At 39.7% G+C, this 22,069-nt stretch overlaps 1 protein-coding gene across 1 annotated transcript; it reads right to left on the bottom strand.

Moving 5' to 3' along the window:
- Window positions 1-615: 615 nt before the first annotated feature.
- On the bottom strand, window positions 616-20,616 carry LOC139663289 (cathepsin K-like). The gene is made up of 8 exons (XM_071541926.1): window positions 20,465-20,616; window positions 18,614-18,740; window positions 13,420-13,542; window positions 10,669-10,821; window positions 6,156-6,374; window positions 3,727-3,892; window positions 2,042-2,150; window positions 616-1,709 (listed from the first exon to the last, which is right to left on the bottom strand). The coding sequence occupies exons 2-8, from the start codon at window positions 18,737-18,739 to the stop codon at window positions 1,610-1,612; spliced, it is 996 nt and encodes a 331-aa protein (XP_071398027.1). The 5' UTR covers window position 18,740; window positions 20,465-20,616; the 3' UTR covers window positions 616-1,609.
- Window positions 20,617-22,069: the final 1,453 nt, after the last annotated feature.

Raw genomic sequence — 22,069 nt, 5'->3', positions numbered from 1 at the left:
GCTATACATCTCTGTTCAGAAAGTGTTACCATGTACAAATGCCGTTAACGTGAGTTTGGAGAGGAATGTTAAGTTTCACTTTCATAGTGACGCTGACTTTCACAGCGCTCAGACCCTCTAGTGGCGACAGGCGGTATAACCGGTGTGTCCGGTGTTGAGAAGGGTAACGACATAACATCCAGCATTTTCAAATTTTATAATAACCCAAATTCTGTTCTTCTGTTGTCATAGCAGGGTCTTCTACCAACACATCAGGCCCTATTGAGTGCTTGCAGACAGAGAAGCATGGAGATGAGCATGGCATCACATGCAATTGACACTTTTCACACGCTCTCACGCCACAAGTCCATTTTCTCACTTGCCTAAAGGTAGCCTAAAGAAGGGTAATATGCCAGAATCTGACCTGCATTCACATTAACTCTCTGAGTGTTGAGCAGTGCTATAAATCTCTGTTTAAAAAGTGTTACCATGTACAAATGCCGTTAACGTGAGTTTGGAGAGGAATTTTAAGTTTCACTTTCTGACTTTCACAGCGCTCATTTTCTCACGCAGCATGTTGGCTGTTTGCACTCGCTTTATTTTCCTTGGTTAAATATTAAATATCCAAATGACACATTCAAATTCAAAATGAAACCTTTATTTAATTTCATAGAAAACATCAAGTTACAGTTTAATCATGAGAAAAGTGCCGAACAGAACAACAACAAAAACGTCAACACAATCAGGAGAAAAGTCAACGTAATCAATGGTTAAAGATATAAAATCCACACCTTCACTCTGCACCACAGGACAGGAGGAACTCCCATCGCCCAGCAATGTTTCCTGTCACACTGAATTAAAGCTACGTGTGTTAGGTGCAGTGGAAGGCTTTGACACAAACTGTTAGTACAACCAGGGCTTGAAACTAGCACTAACCAGACGAATCTGTAAAATTTGAGTTGTGCCTGGCAGGTTTGTCAATTCTACTTGGTGCTTTGGCACGTATCCAACCTGTGTTCAGTGTTTGTTTTTTTTTATTGTAAATTCTGAATCCAGCAGCGACTGTGGCCGGTTGATGAAAAAGTTATTTCCACTGTATCTGTACTGCAGTGGAAGTCTGTTGGTTTGGAGATAAAACAGAAACCACTTCAGGGGTTCAAAGTGCTTAAAAGAGCTCAGGATAGCCAAACCTCCTAATCAATCATCTGTAAGGACACTTGAATCCAAGACTTGACAACATTTAACCCTTTCATCACTGGAAGAGTTTCATCCCAAAACACAATAAATCCATTTTCCATTTCTTTTTTTTAACTTGTAATTCCTTACTGAATATTCCAAAATATTCAGTAACAAAGGTTTTAAATTTGCTAGTATTTTCAATTAAAACTTTAATTTATACTTAAAATATGAGAAAGTGTCATATTTTTGTGATGGTTGTTGATATTTTGGAATGAAACTCTGCATACATTTCCAAGTGAATTGTGTGTGTGTGTGTGTGTGTGTGTGTGTGTGTGTGTGCGTGCGTGTATGTGTGGTGGTCTTGGCTGTGGTCAAAGTCAAGTAGTCCAGGCAAGGTCCCTTTGTCCGTCCCGTGTCTCTCTGCGCTCTCGGCCTCCAGACTCGTCTCGACTCACATGATGGGGTAGCTGGCGAGGTTGGCGATGCCGCACAGGTTGCCACGGTTACGCGCCATCAGGATGTAGCCCTTCTTGCCCCAACTCTCGCTCCAGCTGCCAGGGAAAAGAAAAACGAAATGGAGAAAGAGAGAGAGTGAGGGACAGAGGAGGTGTTCGGCATCGCCAGGAGTCAAATGGCATTTCAGCTCATCATTTTGTCATTGTGCGGCGGACAAAAGGCCATCGTTTCGCCGCCACGCCAGGCTGAGAGCGGACAAACAACAAAACTGTCATCACATTTTGGCGCCCGCGTGAGCCACCTGATGCCGTTCAGACTGGTGCACCACACGCCGGGCTGAGAGCGGACAAACAACAAACAAGCTGTCATCACATTTTGACGACCGCACGAGCCACCTGATGCCGTTCAGACAGGTGACGTGTCCCACCTGTTCTTGACGATCCAGAATTTCTTGCCCTTGGCGGTCTCTCCGTAGCCCACCGCCAGCACGGCGTGATTGATGTCGTCTTTGTTGCAGTCGCGGTCGTAGTAAACACCTGGGCACACGACAGAGAGGAAGAGTGAGCGCTTCACGCGGCGACCTCCGTGACCCCGAGGCCACAGAAGAGTCCATCAGTTAGACTTTGGTAGTCTTTCCTACACATTACATTGTAGGAGCTGCACTGACTTCTGCAAAAAAGCCTTAAAATCTGTGAAATTAAAAAACACTTTTTCACCTTGTTAGCTGATTCTCCATATTGTAATGTACACCTATTTAACAATAAATGCCCAAAAATATACAAATTCTTTATTTTCTCATATTTATATATCAAAATCACATTACTTACTCTTTTCCCATTCTTATTCTTTTCCTATTCTTATCTTTTCCTACACTGTATTGGTTTTTATACACCAAATAGTTTTGATCTGTCTGTTTTATTTTGCTGCCATGGTGAAGCACTTTGTAACATGGATTTTGAAAAGTGCTCTATAAATAAAGATTATTATTATATTATTATTATTACTTTTACTTTATTTACTTGGAATATTTTTAGTTGTTACTTCATGGTGTACAAATAGACGTACATAAAAATTCCAACCAATATCACAGATTTTTGAGAATTTTTGGCACTAGATTCTGGATACCTCAATTCTCAGATTACTATGGTTCACTAGTGTGTTGATGTGCTGCTGTTGGCTGCTAAACTACGATGCATTCATGTGCTATTTTGCCAGAAAATCAAACCCATAAGTCAAACAATAAACAAACACAGACGTCCGGTAACTTTGCAAACTAATTTGACGAGCTTCACTCAAACAAATGTTAGGTCAGTCTGACAGACCTCAAACTTGCAATAAAAGCGTATGGCTATGTGTTTTCTAACTGTTGACTGACACTTTCGGCCATTGAAGACCATTGCATCAACTCGGAAACACGAGTAGCAAAATATTCTCAGTTTCTGACTTTATCATCCGACTTTGGAGAGCGTTCATGTGAAATTTCCCAGTAGTCCTGAATCATCCCCTCATCATGTGAAAAAATCCGCAGCTCAAAACTCATTTCACTTCTCTGCTATCAGTTTGTGGAACTGCCTCACCCTGCAAATTCAAAAACGCCCTGCTGAAGCTGTGTGAAAAGGAAGTGAGAACATTACATTGGAACAAATTTAGAAGTGGCCAGTATTAACACATTTTAGCTAGTGCCACAGTAGTGCTGTATATTCTATCGATTGTTGGTGTTTTTATTGTATTTTATGTTGAATGGCAAGTTATTGTTATTTTGTCTTCGATTGAGGATCACAACTGAAACAAGTGTTTTAAAGGGGCAAAAGTACTAAGATTTTTTAGTACTTTTAATAAGATTTTTACCCCATAGGACAAAATGACCATATTATATCTGTGTGTGGTAGATAGGATTGCTGATCAACACCAGTGACTCAAATTTACTTGGTCATGTGATGAAATTTCTCGCTTTCAAATCTCACTTTCACTTTACTCTGATATCAAGAAAAAAACACTCCCCTCCCACTGCAAGACATTTCCAGAGTGCGTCCCCTTCTCTTTCTCCCGCTCTAGCTTCCCACTGTTTGAAGAAGAAAAAGTAGACAACAGAACTATGAACAGGCGACTGACCTCTCTGGTAGAACTGGAAGGAGCTCAGCGTGGCGTCGATGCCCACGGACACCGGACCCACTTTGTAGAGCGCCACAGCCAGCGCCCGCTCGTCTCCCTCGGGGATCTCCTTGTAGCCTTTGCACTGGGCGGCCATGCCGGACGCGTTGTAGCGGCACTGTTCGTCCTGCAGACAAGACCGAGGGGGAGAGTCAGGCTTTTGTTGCTGAAAATATTGGTTTCTGATACCTTTATTTATTACTGCGAAATCCCATTAAATCAAGTTAAAGGGAAGGTTCAGCTATTTTCTAAGCCTATACCTATTAATCACTAATCAAGCATCGTTTTTGAATGTGCCAAATGTTTTTACATTAGAGCTTGTGTTTCTGTGAAATTGGCAACCACCTCCTATTATAATTTGTTAGCAATGCTAGCACAAGTCAATGGGGCATGAAACCATAACTCTTAAAATCACTTGCAAGCCATTCTATATACTTCCATAGCTGTAGTAATAGTAACAATATGCAATAGAACTTGCTCAAAGCACTTGAATGGGATTTTGAGAGCAGTGGCTTCATACCCCATTGACTTGCACTAGCATTGCTAACAAATGCTAACAGGAGGCTGGTGTGGATTTCTCAGAGACAAAAACTCTGATGCAAAAATGTTTTTGAATGTTATAATAGTGGACATGGTTAGTGATAAATAGGACAGGACCTTCTCTTTAAAGCTGCACGATTTTGGCGATTTTGCATGTTAGCGGCTCCAAATGGCAGCGACAGGTTACTGTTTGAAATTTAAGGACCTCAACAGCCAGAAATCCTGTAAGGTGACATCAGTAAACTGCACTCAACACGCTCATGTTTACCGAACCAACCAGTCTGTGAGGCTTTATACCAAAGGAAACTAAACTTGACATAATTCAGATTGCGGTGTTTTTCTTAAGATAACAAGAAATGAGGAAGAAAGTGCAATCTTTGTAATCATTTGAAAGTAGTTGAACTTCCTTCTTGTTTGAGGAAAACAAAACAGGTGATTGAAGGGGAAACTGATTTTGCCGAGTCAGACTGTGGGAGATCATGCGCATCATTTCAGCTGAGCCACTTCCACTCAGTGAGCCTCTTGGTGCTTCTTTAATGTCAAATGGCATATGGTTATGATTGTCTTTTTTTTGTGTTGGAACATGTGATTGGTGCGCACATGACGCTCTGACAGCTAAGTGAGAAACTGTCAACCAAAACAGTTTCAGTCTGAGTTTAGCTCACTTGCGGTAAACAGGCATTTTCTGGAAGTTGTGGTCGTTTTTGTTTTATCTTGTACAGATATGAAGATCTTGGCAGGACTACCACATACTTTTCATTTTCAGTCATCTACATTAGACTGGGTCATCTTTGGATTATGATTGAATGCTGTCAATCCCTGTACCATAAACTAGAGACTAACCAGGTGAACCACAATAATAAAGATTTTGCCGACTACCTACCAGAAACTACCACAACAAACAGAGGATTTGCTAACAGCTAAACACCAATCTTATTCTTCCATCCTTTCTTAATCTAGGATTGTAGGGGAAGCTGACATACATTCATGCCCTGCTTCTCATTTCTCCAGTTCCGCTCATTCACACTGGGAGCTGCCCAGTAAACCACAGTTTCCTACTGGTGGCCACTGAGCAGCTGCACTGGAACAACTGATGGTTACGTGCGTTGCAGGAAGGCGTTTAGATAGTTGCTGCTGAAGAAGGCAAAAGTGTTTCTAACTTACTCTTGCTTCCTAGATTGGGATTTCAACCGGCGACCCTCCATCCACAAGCTCTAACCTCTACTACTGCCACCACCTATTTAAATGCAATGCCCAACCTTTTCATATGAAAATAACAATAAATAAATAGCTTGAATTCTACGTCATCAGTCTGTGTTGGCTTGTGACCATGTGTGTTCAGGCCTAAATTACCCTATTTGTCTGAAACTGGCTTTTCAATGATGATGGGACATTTTGGGGGCGTATACGCTGTTCTTTTATCTGTAAAGCAGCTTTGTGAACTCTGTTTTTTAAAAGCATTATAAAAATAAAGATTATTATTATTACTATTTGCTGTGGGTGTGGCCAGCTGTGAACTGGGTTGTGATGCTAGTGACAACGGAGCAGGGAAGTGACAGCAACAACAGCAATGGTGGAAAGTGGTAAAAACGAAAGAACAGCTAAACAGATAAACATTCAAAAACACGGAGAACATCGGTGTTGCGTCTGCTTCTTCAGCGCCTGTGGAGGCTTTACAGATGTCGGTTCCCTCAGCCTCAGGATAGATGACAGCTCGTCAAGATGAGTGACAGGTGTTGGGGCGGGAACCTGACCAACTGAGGGGGAGGAGGGGCGGGACTATAGGATTCACTTTACCGCCCAAAGGTGCATATTGCAGCTGTAATTTCCCTCTGTATGACCACATTTACCTCTCCGATGTACGGGTAGGCCTCCTCGGAGTCGATGCCTCCGTTCTCGTCCACGTACTCAAAGGCGTTGGTCATGTATCCTCCTCCGCAGCCGTTGTTCTCGGTGACGCAGTCCACCAGGTTCTGAGGACTGAGGTCCAGCAGCTTGCCCGTCAACTTGGCCAGCTGGCCCTCCAGAGCGCCGGCCGAGCTGAAGGCCCAACACGAGCCGCAGGCACCCTGGGAGGGGAGGGAGGGAGGGGAGGGAGGGAGGGCAGGGTGAGGCCACTATATTTTCGTTTTATTTCTATTCATTTCTATTTGTTTCATTTTGTTTCATTTCAGTTTAGTTTAGTTTCATTGTGTTTAGTTCTGTTTAGTTCTGTTTAGTCTAGTTGTCTTTTAGATTTAGTTTCTCTGGTGTGAGTCTGCACATTCAAATAATTTGACTTGGTGGGTCAAGTCTCATGTAGGTCACATTTAACATAACACAACACAAGAATTAAGCTTAAAATAATAACATATATATTATATATATAATAAGATATATTTTCGGTAACACTTTACAATAAGGGTCACTAAGGTAAGGGTTAGTTAATGCTTAATAAGCATTAACTAACCCTTAATTAACAGTTAACTAATGTGTCTGGTAATCATTTACTAATGGTGTTCATGTTAACTAAGGTATTAATGTATACATTATTTAATAGTCATCTTTATAAGCTATTAAATAAGGTATAAATTAATACCTTAGTTAACATGAACCCATTAGTAAATTACACATTAGTTAACTGTTAATTAAGGGTTATTTAATGCTTATTAAGCATTAACTAACCCTTAACTTGGTGACCCTTATTGTAAAGTGTTACCATTTTTTCTATACAATATGCACATAGTCTGCACATTGGAGCCTGACTGATTGCACTGACAGGAAATTAGAGAAGTTAGAAATTAACAAAATAAACAGAAATATATACAGATCTAGAGAATATTGCTCTGCGTTCTGGGTGTTTTTTTGACTCTCACTGAGTTCTGACTGTTTTACACACAGCAAGGAAAAAACACCTGAGCACATGAGCTGGAGTGGAGCAAACAGAGCAGGTACACCGTACTGTAAATATATCACTGCACAGCCAGGAAGGAATCATCTGTGAGAACTGACTGAAATGGTATAACAGCAATAAAATACCCGAGTAAGGGAGATAAAATGAGCAGCTCTGGCCTGGTGTAGAAAATCAGTCATTCACATTGCAGCAGTTGGTGTCTTCTACTCTCTGTCCACTAGAGGACACACTTTGACAACTTTGATTCAAAAGTTTGAGGAAAAACCTTTCTGTTTGTTGGATCAAAGAATGCCATTAGTCAGATTGTGTTGCTCAGCCTGGGAGAGTGTGTACATGTCACACAATAACAAATATGTTGTTTTATTGGTTTGGGGATCCTATGACTAATGGGCCTGACTGATGTAAGCCAGTAAAATAAGCCTGTGTGTGGGAGACACTGACATTGCATTATAAATTACTACAGATATTGAGTACAGAAGCCCACACAAACTGCTATGGTACAAGAGTCCTTGCACTTTGACCCTATAAAACAGAATACCATGTGTTCACTGAATTCATTCCAGTGGGTTAGGAGTAGGGTTTTGAAAGCTGATATTGATACCGATATTGTTAGACTAAAGTTGCAGATAGACGATATTTTGTGCCGATTTTCAATACCTTTAAATTTTACCTGTATTCAGAGCATCACGGGACACTAAAACTCTCCACTGAAACTCAGACTGATGAAATTATTTTAGTGTCAGCAGCTCTTTAAGGCAGAGTGACCCACCACACCTATTCAATGGTAGAGACACTCTGGGATACATTAGGCCTTTAAATGAAGAATTAATTTACAAAAACATAAGTGAACAATTAAGTGAATAGATAAAAAAGAAAATCTAATTTAATGTCAGGTTTTTCGGCCTGTTTTACTGTAGCTGGGATCAGGAGGAACCTCCATCACATCAGAGGTGGACGACAAATTGCCAATATCTGATATTTGATAAAAGGCCAATATCGATCAGCCAAAACTGATATATCAATCTATCCCTAGTTTTTTTGAATTTTGTGCATTGTGATTTTCATGAAACAATATCACCTGCCACCCCAGAAATACAACTATGGAATTAAATATTTATGCAACAGATTTTAAACATATAAACCCTATTTACTGTTTGGGGTAAGCTTCCCTTTAACAGGCCAGTAGACTCGGTGTGTAGATGCTCTCTCACTGCACACACTCGGTTAGTAAAAGTCCATTCAGTGTCTGATAAATTGTTGTCTTAGTGTAAAATGCTGCCTGGCTTTGGTTTCCTTCCTCAGGGAATAGAACTTTCCGTTGCTCCTACTTCTCATCCCAATTAAAAACTTTACAAAATTGATAATCAAAGCAATTCACTCGGGGATACTGTGAGCCGTAGGAAGAGGCTTAGTGCTGTGGAATAATTGAAATTTGCCCGTAACAAATAAAATAACAACACACAATTTAAGCATCATAAAGGAAAAAGACACAGCAGCGTTTTTTGGTGTGCGTTCAGTCAATCTGTTGCATAATTCATTAGCAACAGGGAGCAGAGGAGAAGCTTTAGTAACAGCTCAATAGATCCTCTGTTTAAAACTGCAGCGAGCTTTTCGTCCACTAGAGGGCGAGCAGTTAACCTGACAGCATCACATTTACACATTTACTGTATGTCTTTAGCTCTATCTATCTATCTATCTATCTATCTATCTATCTATCTATCTATCTCTATCTATCTAAAAACAGTGTCACAAACTGAAATAAAAATAAAAATGATATTGTGAAAAAACTAAAACTGAAAAACTTTACCTGTAGCATCTATCTATCTATCTATCTATCTATCTATCTATCTATCTATCTATCTATCAATCTATCTAAAAACAGTGTCATGAACTGAAATAAAAAATAAAAATGATATTGTGAAAAAACTAAAACTGAACTTAAGTTATCTTTTCCACTTGTAAAACTAATTTTCAGTTTTTGTTGGGTAAAAAAAAGAGAATGAATTTTTTGAAAAAAACAAACACAAAATTTCTTTAACTAGCCGCCTACAAAACTTATATTTTTCTGCATTTAGCTGACACCAACATCCAGTGAAGCAGCAGTTCAGGGTCTTGCTCAAAGGCACTTCGGGGGGCAGACGTAACCACGCTGTCTTTACATCATCATTTACCCATCAGCACTGTGTCCTCTCACAGGGAAGTTCATTAGATAATAAGGTTTAATTCCAGGGCTAATCTGCCTGTTAGCAGAAAGCACAGATGTATGCCATATTTCAATCTATGTACTTTATGTCCTCCTGAACTCAGTAGCCTTGTTTACGTAAACAACGCCTCGCCGTCCAATCCGCTCATCATGACTAATTACCTTTACTGTAATAATCACCGCCGTTCTTTTTTGTTGTCAAAGCCAATTAGCGTGAGAACAGGCTGTTTTCCTGTCCTGCAGCAGGTTACGTGATCGCACTGTAACTGGGATTATTTCAGTCTTTCCCTGGACAGGGAGGAAAGACTTGACTCCTTTAACTGGAAGTATAACAGCAAAATGAAAGAAAGGAGTTTCAAAGTGCTCTTCAGGCAAAAATAATTAAAGCTTTCATTTCATGGCTAGTACAAAACAAAAACATCTCCAACGTTTTTTGGCTGAAATGCATTGGACTTTTTTTTTTAATATATTTTCTTTTGAACTATCCATGAAAAAAGTTTTTTCACTGTCAGGTGAAAACCTCGCACCTCGAAAAATATTTCAGGAACTAAACTGCCTTTGTTTTTTTCAACTGCACACTTTCTGTGGGTGGCGTTCTTTTCTCTGTCTGTTCAGCCATGGTGGCTATCGCTGCTCATGCTAACTACCCAGTTCTTCTTCTTCTGTTTAATCCAAACAAACCGGAAACGTAAAACGCATCACTTCCTGTGCGGCAGAGGATTTTTCCCAGGAAAGAGCTATCAGACACCGGCTGCTTAGAACAGTGGAAAAGCTTCATCAACTGGATATAGGTTGAATTGCTGTTGTGTTTTATCAACTGGTGATAGAAACATTTACCATTATGAAAATGACTTTGAAAAGGACTTTTACTTTAATTCCTTGCACCCTGTTTCCCCTTAAATTTACTCTTAAGTAGCTTCAAAGTTAGATTTTTTTTTCGAAATTGTACAACAACATCACATCCATATCCTGTATCTGCTCATTCCAAAGCTTCACTGAAGCTACAGCTGCTGATACTGAGTGAAATATTCAAACCCAAGGTGGCATTTTTTATGGCTGCACCATTGCAACAAATGGAAAAATTCAAAATGTCTTTTTTTTTTGTCATTTTCTACACATTTCCCTGTAATTCAGCCTGACATATTTGGTATCTTTGGAAACCTTGGGATCTTGACTAGAATTTAAAATAAAGGTCTGTGGGTTTGAACGAAGCTTGGCTGCGAAACGTGTTGTGGGGGGGGGGGACATGTTTCCATGGCTCTCTGACCTGGTTCTTGACCGGAGTCACCATGCCCTTCTTGCGGTAGTCGACGGACTTGGGCAACCGCTCCAGCTTGTCGTCCAGCGCCGCCGTGAAGCTGCGATCTCTGTTCACCGGCACCTGGAGACCGGTCATCTTCTCCGACACCTCCTCCGACGTCTGGAGGGAGAGACGAGGCAGAGCCGGGTTACACCTTACATCACGCTTTAGAGTTCAGGGATGTAGCTCAGGCTCTCATCCACAGCGACATGCAACGAGCTTCAATTCCTAGATCACCAATATTACAAGCAACCGTTAGTAAGGAGGTCAAAGGTCAGACTCTCAGCGCCCTGACAGTACATGGAACAAAATATTTCCCTTGAATCCCTTGAATGATCATGAAAGAAAGAGACGTGCTAGGGAAAAAAAATCAAAAGAGAGAGGTATAAAGGATTTATTTTTAGACTCAAGACAAGAGCAAGTAGAGGAGGAAGACATGAGAGAGGGGGATTAGATTCAACAAAGAGAGGAGGACATTTTATATTAGTTTACTCCACCATGAAATGTCATTTATCTGTACAGAGTACAACGTCAAAAAGAAGAGACACTGTAGAAATGAGACAGCAGAAGAGGCATTAAGGTGCATTATGCACACAAAAAGAGCTGCCAGATATACAAAACAATAACAGAAAATATGATAAAGGATACAAGAAGAAGAGAGAGAAGGGGAAGGGAGGGAGTGGTGGGAAAGACTGAGATGAGAGGAGAAAGTGGAATGAAAAGAGAAGGAGGAGAGGGTTGAGGAGAAAGATGGAGGGATGAGGAGAGAATGACAATAGTCGTTAAAAGCTTTTTATTTTCAGTATTTAAATGACTCCTGTGCCTTTCGCAATCAGCTGGGTGTCACACTGAAATATTAAGATATTCATTAGCGATTGTTTAAAGGGTAATTTAAACCTAAAGCCTTAATTTTGGCAGTTTGACTGCGGAAGGAGCCTTAAAGGATAAGTTTGGCGATTTTAACTCGAAGCGCTAAAGTGAAATGAAAGGAACAGAAGAACAGATGGTCTCTATTTCTTCCACTATAGGATAAGTTTGGCGATTTTTTACCTATAGATAATTTGTCTCTTGCAGATATAATACAAGTAATACAGGTATGTAAGAGACACATTTTCTATAGGTCCAAATTCACAGAGCTTATCCTTTAATGGAAGAAATAGAAACCGTCTTGTTTCTTTCATTTCACGTACGCGCTTCGAGTCGAAATGAAAATGGAAACGCATCCTTCATTTTCAAGCCAACTGTTCACATACACATGAAATTGGCCATTAATACAGCCGGCTCGAGCGCATATACACATGCTCCTGTCAGGAATAAACAAGCCCAAACCATTAATGAATGCAAGCTAAACAGGAAAAAAAAAAAAACACACGAGGCATGCTATATTTCATGTGTCCTCGCTCTCCGCCCCATTTTTGATGTACAGCTTGTTTACACCCCGGCTCCCGGCGTCCTCATGCAAAAACAGCCATCAGTCACGACCTGCGCTGACATTCATGTCACTCACTGCAGCTGATTTAATGGTCACCAAGCCTTTGTTTTGCCTCAGCAGGCTGCAGCGTGCATGTGTGGCTGCAGTCCGCATCAGCTGAAAGCCTGGACTCCAGAGGGAGAAATGGATCGCTGGCACTTAAGGGACTTTTTTTTTTTGTTTTTTTTTTGTGAGTTTACTACGCTGACCCAAAATACAGGAGACACGTGACTCCACCAGTGCGATTAAAATGAGCAAAAAGAGTGTCAAACAAAGTGGGACAAAAGAGATGTTAGCCGTCACTTGCAAGGGTTGCTAATGACACTGAGATTGTGGCTGATGCTCTGAATGCAGAGTAAAGCTCTGTTCACACTGCAGCCGATTCAGATTTTCCTCCCTCACATGTGACACAGATCTGATGTTTTCTAGTCAGCGTGAACAACAAAAAGCTGCATGGAGTCAAATTTTTTTTTACCAATTCCCATCTTGACCACATAGACATGTGGTGCAAAGTCAAATCCCTACGCATGCGACCAACATGCAACTTGAACACTTAAATTGGAATTTGTCAGTAAATCGGTAACACTTTACAATAAAGGTCACTAAGTTAAGGGTTAGTTCATGCTTAATAAGCATGAACTAACCCTTAATTAATAGTTAACTAATGTGTAATTTACTAATGGTGTTCATGTTAACTAAGGTATTAATTTATACCTTATTTAATAGTTTATAAAGATGACTATTAAATAATGTATAAATTAATACCTTAGTTAACATGAACACCATTAGTAAATGATTAGCAGACACATTAGTTAACTGTTAATTAAGGGTTAGTTAATGCTTATTAAGCATTAACTAACCCTTAACTTAGTGACCCTTATTGTAAAGTGTTACCAGTAAATCTTACGTCATTCAACTGAGATAAATGTCATCATTTTGGCTCCAAGGAGGAAATGATACTCGACAATGGATAAAAAGCCAAACAGCTGGCTCAACTGGTATTTAGGGTGAGGCATCAGTTCAGTCAAAAATTCAAAGGCTCATACGTTAATCGAAATGTGTTTGAAACAAGCAGGAGAAGCTTAGTGTGTTTTTTCCACATCACTCTCAGTTCATACTGGCATGTGACATGTTACATCCTAGAACAGACACGAACAATCATCCCGAAAAAAAATACAATACGAGCAAAAATTTGGAATTGAGCGTGAAGTCCTGCGGTGTGAACAGAGCCTTAAAGTCGCACTCACCATGTCTCCCAGGTGGTTCATCCCCAGTTCGTAGGAGTGCATGCCCAGTGCCGCCTCCTCGTTGTGGGCTTCAATCATGCGCATGTTCTTCTCCCAGATGGCCCTCCGGATCCCCTCCTCGCCCTGACACACCGACACAGACGACAAAATGCGACAACATGACGTGTGACTTTGTGTAATGTCAGTAACAGAAACTGAAGACACTCCTCACAGGAACTACATTCGTTTAGCACTTTGAAAATCTGCAGCTCACACAGACACAACATAGGAAAAGACATGGGAACATTGCTTGGTTGCCTTAAGAAAAAACCCCGCTCTGCTTAGTATTCGTCGTCTTAACAACCATTAGCATAACTATAATCATTACTTTCTATCTTGATATCCATTCCAGTAATGGAATATGCAAATGATTTGAGCAGACTTTGATTCTATTACAGGGATGTCAGTTCAAGGAGGGTTGAATTAGAGGAACTGTTGGAGGAATGCTGATTAAAACCTGGTATTTTATAATAAGAGGGAGAGAGAGAGAGAGAGAGAGGGAGAGAGAGCGAGAGAGAGAGAGAGGGAGAGAGAGCGGGAGAGAGGGAGAGAGAGAGAGAGAGAGAGAGGGAGAGAGATTCTTCTGCTGACTTCACTGGAATGTGAATATGTGCCACTTAATGATGCTATCATGTAAACACATGCACACACACACACACACACACACACACACACACAGACAAACATGCACATAGGCACACAGATAAAAACATGCACATACACATAGACTAAGATATCTAAAAAGTTACACACACACACACACACACACACACACACACACACACACACACACACACAGCTGTGCAGCAGTGACCTCTAGCCTGAGGAACAGGAAAGGGAAGACAGATGCTCAGTTACGGCCAGGAAAGTAAAGCTGAGCCAGGCTCCATGTTTTAACACCCACTGAACTACATTTCCCATCTTCTTCACAGCCAAGAACTGGGAGGAGAAAAGGAGGAGTGGAGAGTTTTGTCACAGGGAAACTGAACTGGGAGGGGAAAACACAGAATGATAGAAAGATTTGAAAAGATTGGTGATTTAGGCTGATAAAAGGTGTGTATTTTTATGCAAAATCTTAGCCTAGTGCAGCTTTAAAACTAGTATGTTTTTTTTAGGTTTCTCACATGGCAGCTGACAATTCATCTGAAATCTGTGAGCATCACAATAGTGTTTAGTTTAAAATATACACATCATGGTGAAAAGGAAAAGAATAATAGTCTCATAATAAGTTATAAAACCTAAAATAAAAAGGCAAACATTTCAGCACATAGCCAGGTTAAAACAAGAAACAAAAACTGCACCAAAATATGGGCAAATTTTAAAGAATATTAGACAAATTAAGTCATTGGTTGGCTAAATGTCTGAATGGTCTATGTTTTAGAGATATTGAAGAACTACTGATGAACTATGGTAATGCTGTTTTCTTTATCAAAAATGGATCTATAGCCTTTTGGAAACTATTGAATGATTGGCTAAGGATGAAAAAGATTGATCCAGTTGTTGATCATTCTCATTGTGCGTGTCCTGCTTCACTTTTGGTTCTCTGTTCTCTGACTCCATCTGTCTCTTTTTATCTCTGGGTCAATAACAACAAGAAGGAAACAGAACGGTCACGGTAAACCTTGTTCCTCAAATTTCCTGCTGTTCCAGTTTACACTGTTTCCCTCGAAATGTACAGCGTGTCTGGTTAAGTACAGCACAAACTGAGTTGCTTTTTAGCATGTGTTAAAGATTTACAATGTAGATAACACTCTTATCCAGAGCGACTAACAGTGAGTGAATGGATCCACTGTCTTGCTCAAGGGCAAATCTATCATACAACATTTATTGGCACTGATTCTTGTTTTGCAATAGATGACGTTGCTGTTTTATTGTCAAAGGCTGAAACCGAAAGTGTCCCAATTCTGACTTTTCACTCGCATGTGACACAGATCAGATGTTTTCAAATCAGTGTGCACAGCAAAAGTCAAGTCAAGTTTATTTGTATCGCCCTCAATCTCAGTCACAGCCTCAAAGGACTTCACCACATCCAAGTTATGGAACAATAAATGGAAACAACACCCTCCAAACTTAGACTGTGAATAAGAACAGGGGAAGACTCCCACAAAAACCTCAAAAATCTGAGTCACATCTTTTTTCAATATCAGTCAGGGATATGTGGATATGTGCCACAAAATTGGATCCAGAGGCATACAACCTACAGGAGTATTTGAACGCTCATATGGGAATCTGTCAGTGAGCCATTAACAGTGGTGGAAAGTAACTAAGTACATTTACTCAAGTACTGTACTTAAGTACAATTTTGAGGTACTTGTACTTTACTTAAGTATTTCCATTTTATGCTACTTTGTACTTATATTCCACTACATTTTAGAGGGAAATATTGGATATACTGTATATATATTGGGAAATAATAGTTACTAGTTACTTTTCAGATCAATATTTTATATTTAAATGTTTGATCATCTTTATAAAATAACTATAAATTAGCATTGTTATAGATTAGACTACCCAAAAGTATAGCTAAATTGTTAAGATTAGCTTCACGTTGACAACTTTAAAATGCTGCTTACATGTACATGTATGTCAATAAATCAGTATTAATATTCCAATAATTTATGATAAATATCTCTAAATGGGGACAGTTTGCATAATGAGTACGTTTACTTTGATACTCTAAGTATTTTGCTGCCAGTACTTATGTACTTTTACTTAAGTAAGATTTTGAATGCAGGACTTTTACTTGTAATGGAGTATCTTTACATTGTTGTGTTGCTACTTTTACTTAAGTAAAAGATCTCAGTACTTCTTCCACCACTGGCCATTAATATGTAAGTGTATGTATACAGTATGTAAGTAAGTAAGTAAGTTAAGTAAATCTTCTGTCATTCACCTGAGACAACTGTCCTAATTTTGGCTGAGCCAGCGATAGTATAGAGAAAACAACACAATGGAAAGAAAGCCAAACAGCAGATCGTTTGGTATTTGGGGAAACGCTTCAAGTTCAGTCAAAAGTCAAGCAGCAGTGCAGGATTGAGCGTGAAGACCTGCTGTGTGAACGCAGCCTAAGCAAATTCCTAAGAGCCTCGTCTTGCTCTGTTTAATATTCTATCAGCAGTTCAAAGAGAGAACTGACTGAACCAAAGTGAACGTTTGAGCTGCAACTTCCCAAAGTAACACCTAGAGTCCGCCGAGAGAGGCGAGACCGACGCTGACCTGACTGAGCTGATAAACTGAGTCAGATGGAGACAGACGGTGAGTCAAACACAAAGACTTCCACATGCTGAAGATCACTCACAAAGGAGATAGAGAGAAAAATGGGGAACAAAGAGACAGACAGAGAGGGAGAGAGAGAGAGAGAGAGAGGGAGAGAGATAGACAGAAAGAGAGAGACAGAGACATAAAGAGAGAGAGACAGGGAGAGAGAAAAATGGGGAACAACAAAGAGACAGAAAGAGAGGGAGAGAGAGAGAGACAGAGACAGAAAGAGAGAGAGACAGAGAGAGAGAAAAGTGGGGAACAACAAAGAGACAGAAAGAGAGGGAGAGAGAGAGAGAAAGAGAGAGAGAGACAGAGACAGAAAGAGAGAGACAGAAATACATAAAGAGAGAGAGAGAGAGAGAGAGACAGACACACAGAGAGAGAGAGATAGACAGAAAGAGAAAGACAGAGACATAAAGAAAGAGAGACAGAGAGAGAGGAAAATGGGGAACAACAAAGAGACAGAAAGAGAGGGGGAGAGAGAGAGGGAGAGAGAGAGAGAAAGAGACAGAAAGAGAGAGAGAGACAGAAATACATAAAGAGAGAGAGAGAGAGAGACACACACAGAGAGAGATAGACAGAAAGAGAGAGAGAGAAAGAGAGAGACAGAGACAGAAAGAGAGAGCGACAAAGACAGAAAGAGAGACAAAGACAGAAAGAGAGAGAGAGAAGCAGAGGCAAAAGAAGACACAGATAAAAGCACATATACATTCATACATACAGACAAAACAATCTATTTGAGAAGGACCAGTCACTCAAACAAATGTCTAGATAACAAATGTGCAGATTAACCGCATGGGTATAAACTTACAATAATTCATATTTGTCTATTATATTTGTCTATTAAAACATTAAGTGAAACCAATTAAATTTGCTTCAAAGAACTACAAATGTTTTTTTTATTTTTGATGTACAGTGCTTTGAAGAGTCAGCAGTGCAGAATGTTATGGATGTTTGCTATGCTGTATTTTACTTGTAAGAAATAGGCACAACAAAGAGCATAAAAAAAAATTATTCTTTAAGAGACAATTTATGTGCACATTTTGACTATATTAGCCTACTGAAGAACAAAAGTGGTTCTGTAAGCTGAGTTATGTATTCGGAGAAATACCCATTATCGTAAAAAAAAAACAACTAAAGTGCACATTTACTGGAGAACAACTGGGAGTCCAGTAATGATGAAAATTTCTCAGTAATGGTGCAGTCACTCTGGTCTTTCCTTCCCTTTTCCCCTCTTTCACTCTGCTTCTCTCATTCTTTATCTCTGAACCTTGAACCAAATAAGGAGTGAAGGGCAATTCTCAAAGACTAATGTGCGGGTGATCGGTGAGTCTAGTCCAACCGGAATGTGCAGCTCTGCAGCGTTAAGGAATTTGCATAAAAGAAGTGATTGGAATTTATAACTAGAACACTGTTTGGTCTGTGCTAGAGCTGCAACGATTAATCGAACAATCGATTAGTTGTCAACTATTAAATTAATCACCAACTATTTTGATAATCGATTTGAGTATTTTTTAAGAAAAATAAGTCAAAATTATCTGATGCCAGCTTCTTAAATGTGAATATTTTCTGGTTTCTTTACTCCTCTATGAGAGTAAACTGAATATCTTTGGGTTGTGGACAAAACAAGACATTTGAGGACGTCATCTTGGGCTTTGGGAAACACTGATCCACATTTTTCACCATTTTCTGACATTTTATAGACCAAACAACTAATTGATTAATCGAGAAAATAATTGATAGATTAATCGACAATAGCCCTAGTCTGTGCAGATCCTTTCTCAGGTCCGCATCTGGACTGCGGTCTGCTTCTTGAATATAATGGCTATCTACAGTTCCTACTCACCCACATACATACAAACATACAGTCACATAGATACAGACAGACACTGACCAGGCCGTTGTATTCCCTCCTGTGTGTGATCTTCCAGTCTTCCCACTGGGCGTCCAGCGTGGCTTCGTCCAGAGGATGGCCCAGAGCCGAGGCCGCCAGCAGCAGCATGCACACACACACCAACATCCTGCAACAGCAGCAGCACAGAAGAAACATGAGATGTGTGAAAACTGAGCAAGGGTAAAACGATATAAAGGGCTAATATTGTCCTTTTGTTAAAAAAGCGGATATCAGCCTATTGTGTCGGATCAAATCATTCCAGTGCAGTGTGGCAGTCAACCAACTAAAAAAATGTCTTTGTATGGGTTTCAGTGGAGAGTTGTAGTGTCACATCATGGTATCAATCACTGGTTTTTAGTCCGGTGCCCATGAGGCTCAAATAGTACACAGGTTTTTGCTGCATCCAAACACTGTAGCAGCTGATTTGGAAGGAAAACCTGCATACTGTTGGGTCTTGATGCCACTGGATTGACAGCTACTGGTCTAAACACTGTCTCAAAGGTTTTCTATTCTAGCAAGAATAAAAGTCTGGGGAAAACAATAAATGCATGTCATTTTTGGAGTTGTGTTAGCATGAAACGGTCACATTTTTAGATAATGAATACTGGCTATGGGCAGCTTCATTCCAAAAATTGTAGTATAGTAGTAGTATCAGCCTTCAAAAAACTCTCTACACTGAACTAAATAGGTACGTTACACATGCTTATGGCTTTTGTCTTATATGTGTAGGACACTGGTAAACTTTTGGGTCTCCTCTGGAATAAGTTTCCTGCCCTCGTCAGCGATTCAGACTCTGTCTCAGTATGTTTGTGTCCAGACTCAAGACTTGTTTCTTCATCCCAACCTTAACTCCCCCTTTCCCTCTGCTTGCCCCCCTGCAGTCTGGAGCTTCCTGCTGTTTTATTCTCTCTTGCTTTTATCTGGATTTCGTTCTCAACAGAGCCCTCTGTGGCAAACCTGTTTGTTAAAAGAGCTTTACAAATAAACTTTTGCAATAAACGTTGACTTGACTAAATGCAGAAAAACAAAACTGTGTGAACTTTGAAGCCGACTGCACTTTATTGCACCTGGTCTGCAGCAGCATCTCCTTTTCATTCACTTTCAGCGTGTGAGCTTGTTTCAGGTTACAGCATCTGACATCTAGCAGCTGTATCCTTGGGTGACTCAAGGGAAATTACTCAAATATAAATAGTAGCCTATGATGGTCTATGCAAATGATTTCCAGTTTATCTAAACAATGAAAAGGACTGTAAGAGTCATTATCAAATCCTCATGTTGGTTTTTCCTTTATTACTTTGAGATCAATTAATATGGTGTTGCATAAGCCATCAAGGTGTAAATTAATATGAAAATATAGTAAATATGTATTAATGCGTCACATGCACATGACATCACATGCACATGACTCTGCATAGTTCTCAGTATAGGCTGCAGCACTGACTTCCAAAACTCCTTCTTTTAACATACAACTGGGTCACAATCATTATAGCATAATCCTAATCCTATTAGAATGAATTTACTTTCTTAGCTGGCAAAAAAATACTTATGAATTTATCTGAGCTTATATTCAAAGGGAAGGAATCTTAAAAGTCAAACTCAAAGTCTCATTATTATGCTGAACTTGCCACCAGTTCAGTTCAGTTATGCTGAAGTTAGTTTACCTTTCGTGCAAATTACTTTTAGTCTGTCCTAATCCTATTATGAATGATTTTTACCATCTCAATCTTATGAATTTGTTTCCTCTAACCCTAACGCTAAACCTAACTCCGCTCAAGGGGAAGGAATCTCAAAAATGAAAGTAAATCTTTAACTGGAAATGAATGCTCATAAATCATTCCAAAGTTAGTTTACCTTTAGTCCGAAAGTTGAGAAGAAGAGTTGGGTGAATTCCTCAGAGTCTGACGGCTTCTTTCTGTGTTGCTGAAGTAGGTCAGTGTGTGAGTTTATATCGCCTGCAGTTTGAGGAAGTAGAATGGGAGCTCCAGGTTCGGGAGGATTTTTTTCCAAGAGGGGAATTACATCTGGTTTCCTTCAAATAGCAAAGATCCCCAAACCAGATGATGTCAGGTGTCAGGTTTCAGGACTCGGGCCTGCCGTCTGCTGCAGTCTGGCTCGCAAACAGATTTGGATTTTGCATGAAAACAGCGTCTTGAACTTAAACTTCAATTTAAAATATGTATTATTTAGTTATAAGTCATTTGTTGTAGGCTATTATGTACAAAATCTTACATGATATGTAGGAGGCAAAAGAAGATACAGATAAAAGCACATATACATTCATACATACAGACAAAACAATCTATTTGAGTAAAACACAAAGACTTCCACATGCTGAAGATCACTCACTAAAGCAGATAGAGAGAAAAATGGGGTACAACAAAGAGACAGAAAGAGAGGGAGAGAGAGAGAGAGGGAGAGGGAGAGAGAAAGAGGGAGAGAGAGACAGAAAGAGAGACAGAAAGACATAAAGAGAGAGAGAGAGACAGACAGAGAGAGAGAGAGAAAGAGAGGGAGAGAGAAAGAGAGGGAGAGAGAGACAGAAAGAGAGAGACAGAAAGACATAAAGAGAGAGAGAGACAAACAGAGAGAGAGAGAGAGAGAGAGACGTCCAAAAACAGGCTTTAACTTGAAAGTACACTATAGTTTAAAGAACTTACAAGTAGTCTCATTAAATTCTGATGCATTTTAGAGAATAATTCCTGTTTTTACATGACATTGACTGATGGATGGATGGATGGATGGATGGATGGATGGATGGATGAATGTATGTATGTATATATGTATGTATGTATGTATGGACAGATGGACATTGAGTTCATAGTTCTTTGGCTTGAAATAAGCAAATGAACGTGGGATATTTTGTTAGATTTTCTGGATATTTACTAGACAAACATTTTCCTAAACCTAATGTTAATGGAAATCGACGCACATCAACATGACATGTTCTTAGTCAAGCAGTGACTGAGTGGAATATTTTCTGTGTAGTAGTGGAGAGAAAAATCCTTACTGCTACATAGTATCAGCAATGTGAATCTAATCTTTAAAGGCAAAAACTTGGAGAAAATGAAGTCATTTTTTTGCCACAGAGTTGCAAAATTGGCTCTATAATTGCATGTTGATATTAAAATCACACTAATTATTTATCGTACACATTTTAGAATCTGATTATTCGTCAAGAGCAATATATGTTGTGGGATTTGTCCTGGTGTCACTGGTGTAGAAACATGTTGGAAACTTACATCATTGCAAAGATGTACAATAGACAGTAGACTGCACATGCCACTTTATAAATACACACTCAGCATTCTGTCACTATGTGCAGCATTAGGTAGCAGGGTCGGGGTCAATTCATGAATGAACTCATCAATTCCAATTGAACTGAGGAATTGGAATTGGAATTTGAAAAAAAAAAAAAACTACAGGAAAAAGACCTTTTTCACAAACATGGCTGCCGTA

The sequence above is a fragment of the Centroberyx affinis genome, unplaced genomic scaffold, assembly GCF_046629955.1.
Source record: "Centroberyx affinis isolate AG114_WGS23_722 - 3 ecotype Tasmania unplaced genomic scaffold, CSIRO-AGI_Caff_v1 ptg003971l_1, whole genome shotgun sequence".
Classification (NCBI taxonomy): Eukaryota; Metazoa; Chordata; class Actinopteri; order Beryciformes; family Berycidae; genus Centroberyx; species Centroberyx affinis.
The sequence above is the reverse complement of the archived record's forward strand: the minus strand, read 5'-3'. Positions and strand labels throughout refer to the sequence as shown.